At 42.4% G+C, this 14,279-nt stretch overlaps 1 protein-coding gene across 5 annotated transcripts; it reads right to left on the bottom strand.

Annotated features, from left to right (window-relative positions):
* Positions 1 to 304: 304 nt before the first annotated feature.
* On the bottom strand, positions 305 to 12,215 carry pitx2 (paired-like homeodomain 2). Of its 5 annotated transcripts, none has more exons than XM_048262166.1 (4): positions 12,186 to 12,215; positions 7,739 to 7,807; positions 2,639 to 2,838; positions 305 to 1,361 (listed from the first exon to the last, which is right to left on the bottom strand). In XM_048262166.1, the coding sequence occupies exons 2-4, from the start codon at positions 7,782 to 7,784 to the stop codon at positions 801 to 803; spliced, it is 807 nt and encodes a 268-aa protein (XP_048118123.1). In that variant the 5' UTR covers positions 7,785 to 7,807; positions 12,186 to 12,215; the 3' UTR covers positions 305 to 800. The 5 variants fall into 5 exon arrangements, with proteins under 5 accessions (XP_048118123.1, XP_048118122.1, XP_048118124.1 ...); XM_048262165.1 differs by lacking the exon at positions 12,186 to 12,215 and adding an exon at positions 10,119 to 10,520; XM_048262167.1 differs by lacking the exon at positions 12,186 to 12,215 and adding an exon at positions 8,315 to 8,367.
* Positions 12,216 to 14,279: the final 2,064 nt, after the last annotated feature.

Genomic DNA, 14,279 nt, shown 5'->3' with positions numbered 1-14,279 from the left:
GTTCATTGTTTTCCTAATAGATTAGAGTCACCTACGGCTCGTAATGGAACAGAAACAGACAACCTTACTCGAATAAAGTTGACCGCCCACGTAAATATTGCCATAGATACTTGTTCTAACACCAAAGAAACCGGCAGCCAAACTTGTAAAACAGTTTAGAACAATATATTTACTTCCATTAAATAAAACACAATAGTTTATTATTTTTGGGATGTTGAAAAAACGAAACATAATTCGGTACCAAATAGTATACACAGAGAAAACCCATTTTCAGCGACATTTGTGTCGTATTACCCAAGTTCTCTAATCTAAATCCATATTCACACAGACATTTAATAATACATTTGTAATATGTTAACACACGAGTGGTGCGTTTAGTATGTACATTCCCTTGTTTGCAAGCAAAACATTATTCCTTTTTAGTTTTTTTTTTCCTCACATGCGGTGTTAAATTGAATCTTGAAAGGTATGGAGAGCTAGAGCATTCTCTTCTACAAACTGGAGATGATAATTAGATATATATTATATACAGCCATTCAGTCAATCACTGTCCCAAATCCGAAATGTCAAAAGGATAAACTTTATAAAATAAAGTATCCTAAATTCTGCACACTCCGGTGTAGGACAACAAAAAATACTCATTAGAAAATGGCTAATTAATTACTTCCGACAAAAGTTTGAAATTCCGTAGGGATATCGCTTGCTTTAGTGGTTTAGTCTTTTAGTGCTCCTTTTGTTGAAAGAAAATCAAAAAGTAGTCCCTCCTTCCTGTGATGCTGGGCTTGGGAAGTCACCGAAAGTTAGACCGGTCTATCCACAGCGTACTGGCACGCGCTGAGGTTGGAGGCCGGGTTCTGAACACTGGCATATCCAAAACTCGAATGCTGCTTTGCCTTCAGTCTCAGGCTAGCCAGACTGGAGTTGCAAGTGTCCCGATACACGTAGGGAGGCGTCGGCGGAGCGTATGGGCACGCCGGCGTGGGGACTCCCGAATTCAGAGCTTGGTTGCTAAGGTTGTTCAAGTTGTTGAGACTGTTGAGACTGGATCCCGGCACGCCAGTCACCGAAGGGACCATACTGGATGTCATACTCATGGAGGAGATGGAGTTTGGGGGGGAGAACATGGTCTGCGAGGAGAGGGGATTGACATTCATGGAATTGAAGAAAGGGAAGCTTTTGGTGGACAGGGAAGCGGACGTGAGGCCCTTGGCGGCCCAGTTGTTGTATGTGTAGCCGGGGTACATGTCGTCGTAGGGCTGCATGAGTCCGTTGAACTGAGGGCCGAAGCCGTTCTTGCAAAGCTCTGCTTGTTGATTCCTCTCCCGTTTTCTCCACTTTGCTCTGCGATTTTTGAACCACACCTGCAAAAGAAATTACGGTAAATGGGAGTATTTGATTTGAATCGGTCAAAGAGGTGAGGAAAATTATTTTGTTGGAACGAGAATTTAGAGAAATGATTTAATTTACAATGACATTTAAACTGTTCCAAAAGTAAATATATATATGCAGTGCATTCTTGTACATCGAGATAATATTTTACGTATTTGGTCCAAATGGCTGATAATGCATCGTTCAATAAAATAAAGCAATAAACCTGTCTCGTGGGCACCACATTTAAGCTCCCCCATATAAATAAATAAATAAATAATGTTATCATATTTAAATGTTTTCATATTTGTTTTCCTTGCATTTCCACAGAAATAGCGAGTTCATCATTGCACAAATACACGGCCTGTGCTTTATGAATTATGCAAAAGGTTTGCTTTTGCATAATCTTGTTTGATGTAGGCCAACAACCAGGCCCCCAGGTTGGGGTCTTGTGCCTGCCCGCCTATTTTAAAATGCTCTAGTGGTCCTGAGCGGTTTTATAAGTCTACTAATTGGGTCATTTTGTGTTTTCAATCCAACACTTCATCCCTTGGCGTCAAGTGTCACGAGGTCATTTCACGGCTGCTTCGTCTCTGGATGTGTATGCCCGTAGAGGCGGAGACCGCGTGCGCTGACCTTAAAGTGTACAACACGAGAATGACAATCACAAAATCCGAGCTTTGCACCTCTTTCACAGCGACCAACGAGTGCCTTTAAAGCGATATGTCATCGTTGGCGCGTCACTTGTGTTGATTGCAAAACATTTCTGTTGCGCTCTAATTGGCCTTTACATAACAATGACAGGACACGGCTCACTGTCGGACTCGGAGCTCTAGCAGCTTTGCTCTGTTTTTCTGCCTACTGACAACCCTGCGTTTATTATGTTCCTCAGCCAACAGACATCGCTGGAACATGCATGTCATGTCATCTAAAGTTCAAGTAGTTCAAGTTTTTGTTTTGTTTTAACCAAAAGACACGTGTAATAGCCTCTCGAAATTAAAATATGTTGTTACTCAATTAGGTTACACATGTCCAAAATAAAAATAAAAAACAGAAAAGAAAAATAACGAATTGAAAAAACGTAATACACAACACATAATGTCCAAGTAAGTGTTATATTATCATTGTTGGTAACCATCACCATTATTGTCCTTGTCTGTGATTATTTGGCATAGGCTACTATAAGCCGGCTGAGTTTAGCGGGCCTTTAAAAATCTGCTGTTTTCTGTTAGAAATTTGAGGATGACTACATTTTTGTAGGTTTACTTACCCGCACTCTGGCCTCTGTGAGATTCGTCCAGACAGCGATCTCCTCCCGCGTTGACATGTCCGGGTAGCGGTTCCGCTGGAAGGTGGCCTCGAGCTCCTGGAGCTGCTGGCTAGTGAAATGTGTGCGCTGTCGTCGCTGCCGCTTCTTCTTGGACGGGTCATCGGAGGAGTCGTCATTTTTACTCTGACCTTTTTCTTTTTCTAAACAGAAACAAAAATAAATTAATTCAATGTGATTGCCTCGAATTTGGCTTTAGATTTCTAGAATTCTGCAACAGCGCATTGAATAAATAATTAAATGAATGCATTTAATTCCACAAAACTCATATTTCGATTTCGACGTATTTGAAACAATTTAAACATCACTCGTATGTTTTAAAAAGCTATTTATTGTGCAAATTTACGCATGCTTTTGTTGTGTGTGCTGAGTGTTATATCTGTTGGTAATGTACTGCACCTCTACTATTCAGAGACATTGTAAATCAGTTGCTAAGGAATCCTTTCCCAATCAATTAGCCTCCCGCGGCTGGAGTTCAGTATTCACTCGTAACACAGCGCCAAAAGGAATGCAATGGAGCCGTGCGGTCAGGTAAACAGCTACAATCCCCGTAAAATCGTAACACACACATAAAACCGAAAATAAACAAACAGCTGCTCCATTAAGTGCACAAACACAATCACACACACATACTAACGCACCCTCAAACACACCCTAGTGTGTAGACCCGTTCTCTCCTTCTCTCTGTCTCTCTCCCTCTCACACACACACACACACACACACACATACACACACAAACACAAACGCACACATGCGCGCCGACACACGCAGACGGCCGTTCGCTCCTGTGCGCATATTGAGCCGTGTTTGCACTCGGTACTCTGTTACTTCCTCGGATTGAAAGATAGTGAATAGTATATGATTATAGGGAGCCATCTTTTGTTTGTCGTGATCTCAACGGTGTATAAAGGACCCCTTGACCGCCTCTCCGTTTGCGAAGCATCCACGACAGCAGACAGCTCTTACCTACGGATTCTGGACTAGAACTGTCCGAGACGGTGTGCACCTCTAGCCGGTGCTTGGTGTCCACCGACCGCTGCAACGGCTGCAGAGTTGAAGCCATCGCAAGTGGCGTGTGGTGTAGGGAAGTGAGTTTATTCCCGGAGATATGGTGGTGGTGTAGGTGTTCCAAAGTCAGCGGATCCTTCATAGAGTTCATTGATAAGGGTGCCAAGGCAGAAATGATTCCCCGACTGATCCCACCACGCAAGCGGAAAAAACAGCAGTTGAAGAAGCGTCCGGAGAGTTGAGGGTGATGAGGTTTACAAGCTGCGTCGCTCCTCTTTCAATTATCTCGTAAAGCAACTCTCTGCTCAGTTGGCTTAATGTGTCTTAAAATAAGTCCTCTATGAGCCGCGTCGGAGGAAAGGAAAGGCTTTCGCTCGAAGCCGGAGCAAACAGATATCTCGGCTTGATATCGCTAGCAAGGAGTACCAGAGTGACAGGGACAGGTAGGTGATATTATATCCACGGTTACACACACACTATCTCTGCCTCGCACACACACATACACATACTACGGTGCTCGACGATCATTTCAGCTGTTCGTCGTACCCAGTTTGTCCAACAGAGGCTCTCTCCATACCCTGACGTCACGAAAGATCCTCCTACTTCTTGACAGACCATCAAGGCCAATACGACGGAAAGAAGAGAACACGGCCCGTGTGCTCACGAGTACTATGTGTATTTTTCCTTCGCCGTGAAAACATGTAAAAAGAGATCGGACACACAGTGTACCCGCCGTATCCCCTAGCCTCATTTGAGAAAGCATGAACACGGTCCATAGCTCCAGTCTTAATGCAAACATTCTAGACACGGGCTTGTGTGACGGCACTGAGAAAATGGTAATTGGTATCACCCTCTTACTCGGATAAACTACTCCGGGCACAGCTTTGCATTCATTATCTGAAGTTTCAAATTGAAGCCAAAGCATGCGCATCCACACCCCACTGGGTTTCCGCTTAAAACATGGCCTCATAAGCATTTGTATAAGGATATTATAATGGTGACATCAGTCGTAATTTCACTATGTATGCGAAAGGCTCGCGGCTCAATTAACCAACAACCTTGTCACCTGAGAGATAAAATCAACCCATGATGATGATTATTGCAATTGACTTGGATAAAGATTACAAAGTCAAACTTCTTGTAGATTGTCGCTTCAACCTAGTTGCTCTTTACAGACTAGAAAAGTAGCACACGTTGAAAAAGTTGTGTGGCCATTTATTACGCTCTGGGTCAATCACGACAAGTGTCTGCCATTTTGTAAAATATGAAGCGATGTGTTTCTGTCAGTTGAGGGACAAATTAATGACACTTCCTGTCTTTATCTGCCACTTAAATGACGCGTTTTATCTGCGCTATGTTGAGGTACCTCGTTGGGAACCAGGGCTCTTCTATTTGGAGTGGTTTTTAATCTGATAAGACGCTCATTTGCTTAAGAATTTTAAACGGAGGCTTTCAATGACGTCCAGGTCTATTCTCAGCGACATTTTTTCTCAAATGTTCTGGTTCTAGCCCTCTGCAGAGGAAATAGCCAATGCTACTATCCCATGACAAATTAATCCTTTATTTGCACTCTTAAGATACAATTCTACAAGACATGGATAGCGTGTCAATAGAGTTGTGAGACAGCTGTTCATATGCTTATCGGACAAAAATGTATACTTTTCAAACTGATTTTTGAAAACAAGGCGCAGCCGGTTATAGCATAATAATAATAATAATCCTGTCGTAAACAAACAAGTATGTATTGGTTGGAAAGCGCAGACTATAACCCGTATCAGGAGGTTTTTTTTATTTATTTTTTTTACTCCAGCCGATCTCCTTTCTAGGGGCATCAGTGCCACAGCACTAAGGTAATCCCGTGAAAGCCCTTGATATGCGCCTCATTTGCAGTCTTATGGGAGCGCTCGGGAGAGAGAGAGAGAGAGAGAGAGAGAGAAAGATGCCACAGCAAGATCTGCAGGCTTCTCCTCTGACGGCTCCACGAAGAACCCTCCGGTTTCTCTGTGTTTACCCACCACGCAACTCACCGGTGCCCGCTCTTAGAGTGTTGTGAACAAGAATGTGTGCCAATATATGCCTTCTATGCCTTAGCTTCCTCCATTTCTGGTTTCAGCGAATACGTTTTCTTTTTCTGCATTAAAAGCTGTTACTCAGTTTATGCTTGCCTTACTAGCTTTACTTTGTGTTTGGTGAAGCAATGAGATGTTTAATGGGTTCTTGCTGATACATATTTGGACGCGCGGTGTGCCCATGAATGGTAAAATAAGTTTCCAAGTGCATCTGCAACGGGTAGAGAGATATGACAGGGACTACTGTATTGATTAATAGGATTGATTATCAAAATATTTTTGAAAAACGTGGTCTTGTGGATTGTCATAAATTACTACCGACAATTAAGACTTCCTTCCACAGACCGCTCTCGTCACTAATTGTGTGTGGAATATATTAACCAGTCACCATAATTCCCATCGAACTATTTGTAATACAACGAAATAATTGAAAATAAAAATGTTTCAATTGCCCTGATAACATAGGGATGGTGATGGAAGCACGTTACGAATAAAGCGTAGTAGCATTGTACGCAGCCCAGACAAATTTAGGACAAATAGGCCAAAATATTTTAATCGCTCGATTCTTGTTCAAAGTGATACTAGATTTGGACTGGATTACTTCTCTTTATTTCCGACGCACCTTCAGAACGCCAGGGTTGCCTTGTGCGGATTACCGGCCAGGACGCACAACACCGCCATTCATTACCGAGTCAGTCAATATGCAGGAGACGACAAAGCTTTTTCCATAGGATTAAGAGGACATCAGATTCCTCCATTAGTATATTCCTGCTCACGAAGAAGCTTTCATTATGCATTTAGTTTTCCCCCGAGTCAATCTCACTAGCGCCGCATACATTACCGCGCTAGAAAACACTGAGGAAGAGATCATCGATAATCAAGTCGTCCAATGTCTTTCTTTTTTTCTTCGTCTATTTGCTCCTGTTTGCATTTAAATGAAACGATGCGACACTTCCTACAGTAATTACCTATTTATGTCATATTTATCTTATCAGCGGACCAATCATCAGCAGATTACTACCGTTGACTGACTAATTTATCTTGCTGTCAAATAGCCCCATATCATCATGCGGCGTGCCTTTTCGGTTATCTTTGAATTGGTTTAATGAAGATGGAATTGACATAAATTAAGAGAGGGTCAGACGAGCGTGTTAGGATAGCCAACTTATTAGCCCACATCGATTGTAGCATAGTACTTGAACACGGAAAATTAAATGAAGAAAATTTAATTTCATTTTCGATTGAAATCAGCCATTTTAAGAGATGATTATAAGCAAAAAAGGTTGACGATGCTGTGGGAACAGGATTGAGGCCTATTTACTCCAGTAGGCTAACCAATAAAGGTATAAGCTAGCCTTACTTCATAAATATTTTATGTAGGTGTTGTTCTACGACAGGACACACACACACACACACACCAGTAAGACCGCAGAGAACTCAAAGAGTATATAGGCTACATGTATGTCTGATATCAGAGACTTTGTGATATCGGTATGCCCAAATTCTTTCAAAGCTGCAGCTAAAGCAAGCAGAAACTTCTTAAAAAACGAATTGACATATTTAGGACGTTTAACTTTTCAAAGGCGTAGGCCTATCATCCATGTTGTTCTGCATTCAGTTACTTGCGCTTGTGTTCTCATCTCTTACCTTCATGAATGCGTGGCCACAGGGTGGCGCTCTAAGACCACAAACCTTAAATCCCAGGGATAAACCCTATTCTAAATGTCAGACTTATTTTAGAGCCATCTCGAGGCCATTCAAGTGGATCGGTGACATTAATACATACATATGCGTAAGGGCTAACGAAACCAGCTCGGGGTTTTTATTTACTGGTTTCACAACAGGTTTCCACTGAAGCCATAAGGACACTCAAGCGAAACCACAGTCTTATTTATTCCACTGTATTGGGCAAGGGAGATGACAGCACAAACAGAGGACCCGCGGCACTCAGCAACCTGTTACTTACCTAGTTGCGCACACGTTGACGCAAGCTTGCGGCAGTGGGAGTCCATTATAGTAATTACACAGACGGTCTCTGAAAAACACAAACAAAACCATTTAGACTGAATGTCACAATTTCGCAATTCAAAATGGCTTCAAGCACACTGCATAGAATTCGTTAAAATATGAACATATTTCGTTGTAATATATTTCGTTTTAGAATGACACGTAATTTTAAATGGTTTTACTTGGTATTGATGTCACGAAGACTCATTTTCTATAATGCACTAGCGACCTAGACATGGTGCGCCTCTCTCTCTCTCTCTCTCTCTCTCTCTCTTTCTTCCAGTGTGTGTGTGCCGAATAACACTGCGGCATATTGGTGCTGGAAGTTGAGTGATTCTGCAGTAAAATCACGGGATTAGTGTATGATTGAGATGTCTGTCGGTGGGTTATTACAAAATTCATTATCCCAGCTCCATGCTAACCCGATATGAAGTTACACAGATGGGCTTTTATTAGTCCAGGCTTCTGTTGTTTGCTTATGATAATGTTTTGCTGAAATTTGCATGCAATCCGGCTGTTAAGCGTTTTCCCCTACCCTCTCTCCGCCAGTGTGCGGCAATGTACGGATCTGTCGCCGCGTCACCTGCATCCATCTGTGATTGAACTCAGAGGCCTGAAACAGTGGAGGTGATGTTTGACTGTCTGCCTGGTGGCGTGTAGTCCTCTCTCTCTCTCTCTCTCTCTCTCTCTCTCTCTCTCTCTCTCTCTCTCTCTCTCTCTCTCTGTGCGTGTATGTAGTTAAATCGTAAAGAAGGCAAGGGCTGCCTGGCTTACTGAGCAAAGTTTTGCATGATCAGCTGTAATAATGCTCGCAAACTGCAGCTCTGCTCCTGCATGGTGCCAAGGCAGTAACAGGCCTGTGCGCGCTACATGGTATTTCTCCGATGGCGTGTGTCGACATCGGTGAGAGACATCCAGGAACATCAAATAAGCTTATAAGCAACTGGAAAGTACAAAGTTATGCTAGGCCTACTGTGATTTTGTTTTAAAACGCGTGGGGAAAAATTGTCATAGAAGCGACCTTATGAATGAACAGCTGATATGAAAGGGTCCTGAAACAATTATTTTTCTTCAGCGAACATGATGAGCCTCTTCAGGTCAACAGGCTATGGAGAAGTTGGAAGTTATTGGATCTCGAACACGGAAAATAGTTTAATGTGAATATAAATAGGCTAAGTATGTGAAAATAAAATACGCTGCACAAAATTGTACACATTTCATTAAAAATACTTGCAAAAGGAATTTGTTGTTCACAGTATTCAATCCAATATTAGGAGCGCAAAGCAGAAACTGATTGTATTAAATGCAATTGTATTCGAAAACATTGTGTGCTGCTATTGGCGATCTGAAGGCCCAGCCCAGTTGTAATACTGCTGCTGCTAGTACCATACTACTGCTGCTACAAGTGTAGATACTACTACTACTACTACTACTACTACAAATAATAATAATAATAATAATAATAATAATAATAATAATAATAGGCTAATAATAATGATAATAATAATAATGGGTTAATAATAATAGTATAGTAGTAATAATAAACTGTATTATAATATATATATATAATAGTTTTATTTTAACCCATTTCTTAGGAAGGAAAATGTTTTGTTTTTTGTCTATGTTGCAGGCCAATATTTCTTAGTTAAGACAGACACAGCTTGGAAGATTAACTGGCAATAGGCCTAGCCAAAAGTACACCCGTACCTTCGTTTTTACACAGGAGCTCTTGTCAATATTTCTACATTCAAGATCCAAGATCATACCAACATCTTAAGTTAAATATATACATCACCACTGACAATTGCATTTCTGGTTTAACATTAAATGTTCAATTAACTACATGCAGTCTTGTTAGCCTATGAAGGTTAGGCTTGCATGCTTGAAACGGTTAGATCCTAGTTGGTTTCTGAACGTCATCTTTATCAAAGTTGTAGCGTAAAAATAGTTTTTAAACAGGACAGAATTTAATGGGAGTTTATTGCCTGCAATGTTGCTGTGTTTATATCACGAAATGGGCCACTCCTGCTAGCCCGTGCATGTGAGAGAATGCTAGTTCGCCACAGCCATATGTTTTCGTGTTAATTAAGAGGGCCAGACCATGAAGACTTGTCCGCTGCCTTCGCCTTTCAGCGCTAACGATACATCATTATCATCCTGCAGCTCGTGCTACAACCTGCCAGGACCTTCACTTATCATCCCCGCATGCCCTTCTTCCCCGACCGCCGAGTCTCGCGCTAGAGGCAGACAGATTAGGCTGAAAAGGCAAACCCGAGGCGGAACGAATTCCGTTACTCGCATGAACTCACATCTCTGGACAGCGTGGCCTCCGCACTTACCACAAGTTGTTGAAACACTGCGGGTGTTTGAGCCGTCTCGTGGGCGCAGTTTCCTGGTGAAGAGGTAAATCCCACACCGATAATCGTGCCCTGAGCCACGAGCTGAAGTCCGGACCGTGAGTATACCAGTCCAAAATACAAGGGCGCAGAAAATAACTTAAATATCGCGGAGAAGACTCAGTTCCACGGCAAGCTCAGAACCGCACTGGTGTTGTGTGATGACGGAGAACCACGTCTCTATCATATCTTGCAATCGATGGCAAACACTCATACGTGCACGCACATGCACACCCGAGCGTGCAATTCTGACGCGACGCGGTCAGACAGACGTCGTCTTTTTCAGCGAGTCGCACTCTCCCAACGCGCGCAGACAGACAGTGAGTGGTCCGTATCCCCTCTCTTGAGCTTTGAGCCTGACCGCGTGGGTGTGTATGTGTGTGTAAAGAGTGTGTGGGTGTGTACATAAGCGTGTCTAGTGAAAGAGGAGGAAAAAAGCTGCGCAACACGATCCGTGACCCATATAATCATTTCAAAGCAAGAATTATTACCACATATAGAGTTAATAACAGTATCTTTAATTAGTCAACAAAAGTCTCTGTAGCTAATTTCAACAGAATTGCGAATTAATTAAGCTACTCTGTATATAAATGCAAATACGATGGCCTACAATTATCGGCCGATATGTTTGTGTGTTGAGCAGGCTACTTAATGACGAAATCGAATCAAAAACGTTTCTTTTCAATGAAAGTCTACATGGGATTTTTTTTTAAGTAACACGTATAAGTCTGAGTTACATTTATCTTGTATTACCAGCATACCAAAAGCGTTGTCTCAAGTTTGTATTTAATGTTCATTTACAATTAGGCCTAATAATAATAATAATAATAATAAAAAACATGTAATAGCCTACTCAGTTATTGTAGCCCACTTATGAGCTGGCCGTGATTTGTGCATTTCACTGTTAACATGTCACACGGGCAGGTTTTATAGACTATGGGTCGTTTGATTTGTGTAATCATTTTTATATGATCGACCTACCAAGAGCTCCACCAGCTCCTTATGAAATCATGCATTCCTAAAAATCAATTTCGTCTCCCTGTGGACCATTTGTCCATTTATTTGCAAATAGCACAGTGAGAAGTCACTGCGACAAAAACCTATATATTATTTAGGCCCAGTCACAGAGGGTAAACAGACCAACCAGTTTTACGGGCCTTACAGCCCAATGAAAGTTCGACTGAAATGTAATGTTTGTGTGTGTGTGTGCGCGTGAGCGTGTATATGTATGTAGGAGTGCGCAGATGAAGTGAACAGCTGGTTGACATGCAAATGTCACTGAAAGATTCGCGAGCTGCAGACTCGTTTGGATTCGCATCTTAAGTGAGCCAAGCAGACCGGACGTACTTTTCACGTGCCTAATCCGCTTTTTACATTTTTAGTCATACACCCGTCAAACAAGTCATTAATGCGCTCGGCCACATGGGAATTTCAGAACTCAACTGGGCTTGCTGACACGCTCATTTGGCCAGACGTCAGTCGTCAATTTTTTCGATGCATGTTAGTCGGACATAGTGTGCTGTAATTCTGCACAACCGCAAGCTTATTTTTGCTATTATGCACGTTAACACTATACGGGGTTTGGTGTGAAATATTGTGCAGTGACGTATTGGCTGTGGATACAACCATGTCAATTAGACTCCAAATGTGACACATTGCAGGTTTATTTAATTGCGCCGATTCACTTAGCGAATGTTTTCGAATAGTTTTGTTTGAAGAACCAAATCTTTGCTATGAATGATTTATAAATAGCCTGAGGCAATAAATTACCTTTGCTTTCTGTTTGTTTATAGTTTAGCGCAGTGTGTCTCTAACGGCTTTTGGGGTCAGATCATCTTCTAAAGCGTGACCTGTAAACATGAGCCCTTGTACATCATAACCAATTGATGAAGACAGCGCCCGTGGCCCAGAGACCTTTCTTCGCTAAAACATCAGCCATTGCACATTGCACCCATTCCCTGCCCGTCATATCTGACCACGGAGGCATCTCTCTCCCAGCAGCGCGCTTACCTTCATCTGAAGAGATAAAAAAGAGAGATCCTTCACTCTTTCTTTCTCACAAGGGGAAAAGGTGCAAAGGAATGCTCGCGAGTTCAGAAAAAGGCAGCCGCGTGGAGACTCTTGTGCCTCGGGGGCAAACCGACGGCTTCTTTTCATTTCAAGCACTTATCGATTCGCTGTTGTCATCTTTGGCGACGCAGAAGGACACTTGAAAGAATTTCTGCCTCGGCTTGTGATGTGGGAGAGGAGGTGACCCCGCCAGGCGCTGCGCTGACTCCTAACGAGCACATCAACCACTCGGCTCCTCCACACACACACAGCTATACATATGGACATTAGTTTTTTTCACCTTCTTCCTCTCTCACTATTCTGTTTCTAGGCCAAACCCTGAAGAAATCTTATGGAAATCCTTAGTGCAAATAATAACAAGAGGCTGCCAATTAGTTGGCGTCACATTGAGTATTTTAATGTGAAACAGCAGCAGGGATGAACAGTTCGCATCGTTTTTAAATGTTATTTGTAAAAGAATATGGCTACATTATGCTATACAGAGATGTAGCCTATCGCGTAGAAATGGGAAATGATATTGTGTAACAATCTTTTGCAAACCAATTAAATGTATATGAGGGGTTATGATGAATATATTAACGCTGTAGACATCAACAAAATGAACGCTAATAGGCCTGCTGCTTGCTCTTTTTAAAAATGTTTCTTAACTACACTGAAACAGCTGTTCTCTCAGATGTAGCCTACACTGAATCTCACAAACTCAAAATAGTTTTGTTTTAGTTGCCCTAATTATCCTGAATTTCTCAGAGCATATAAAACGACTGGCAGTGAATCCATCACCGCAAAATAAAATAATCTCTCACTTGATATAACCAGCTAGATGAATAGCATTCGGTCTCCGAAGAGGGGGAGATAGTGGAATACTTGGCACGGATCTTTCAGCTTTCACCCACACGCGGGGTGATCGCTCGTGACAGAAGGTGTGAGAGATGTATTGGAAATTTTGAAAAAGGTTTATACCCTCCGACATGCAAGATTAATAGTTTGGCATAACAAATTATTTTTCACCGGTTCAGTTTGGAGCGTGTCGGAACGATTCCAGCTCTACACACGAGGAATCAATTAAATAATGATTAAATCAGACTGTGTGTATATGTGAGCACGAGTAATGTGGCTTTGCAGGAAAAAAAAATCCTATCTTCCTTTGGAGAACTGTTTTTTTCTTTCTTTCTTTCTCTGTATAAGAAAAAAATATCAATTTCCATGCGATGTTATGGGCCCAGGGGCTTGTGCGTCTGACTGCACATCATTGTAGCACTCCACCCGAGAGTCAGAAAACTCTGTCAGTTTAATCAGGGTCATCAATCCAGCCCGCCTGCACTATTCAAGCGCGTTCGGGCCTTTGATTCCGTTTGATTGGCTGGATGGGATCGCGGGCAGACCCCTGCTGCCGGAGAGCTCGGCGGGACTGGAGACTGCTCGCGAGTGTCGCCTACCCCGCTGTCTGGCCCTATGTGCCACAGACTCTTAACGACATTTGCAGTCAAACGAGGGTTTCCAAAGCCACAAATCTTTAAACAAATCAGTTTATGTACTGCTAATATGTTAGACCAAAAGTAATGGCTTGGAAGGAGACTTTATTGTGGGTGTAACTTTCTCTACCATGCTACTTTTGTTTAATTCAAAAGAGGGAGAGCGAGGGAGGGGCGGAAAAAGAAGGAGTGAGAGAGAGATGAAGGCGTGAGACAGTAAAATGGACTGAAGAGAAGTGTTTCAGCTTCTGTGTGTTAAATGCTCCGTCTCCAGGGGATTGGGTTATAGTATGTGTGTGTGTGACTGCTATGGAGAAGAGAACTCTCTGAGATCATGAGATGTCCCCTGAGTTGGGCAGGCCACACACTGGCCATGCCACCATGGATAGAGAGAGAGAAGGGGATGAAGAGGGACAAGGGAGTCAAAGAAATGGTGAGAGCGAGAGACATTCAGAAATAGAGGTGGAATGTGTGTGTGCATTGAGAGAGAGAGAGAGGGAAAGAGAGAGGAAATGGAATGGAGCATAGAGAAAGTTAGATGGAGCAACAGAGGCCTGGGTGG

Source organism: Alosa alosa, chromosome 14 (genome assembly GCF_017589495.1).
Source record: "Alosa alosa isolate M-15738 ecotype Scorff River chromosome 14, AALO_Geno_1.1, whole genome shotgun sequence".
NCBI lineage: Eukaryota > Metazoa > Chordata > Actinopteri > Clupeiformes > Clupeidae > Alosa > Alosa alosa.
The sequence above is the reverse complement of the archived record's forward strand: the minus strand, read 5'-3'. Positions and strand labels throughout refer to the sequence as shown.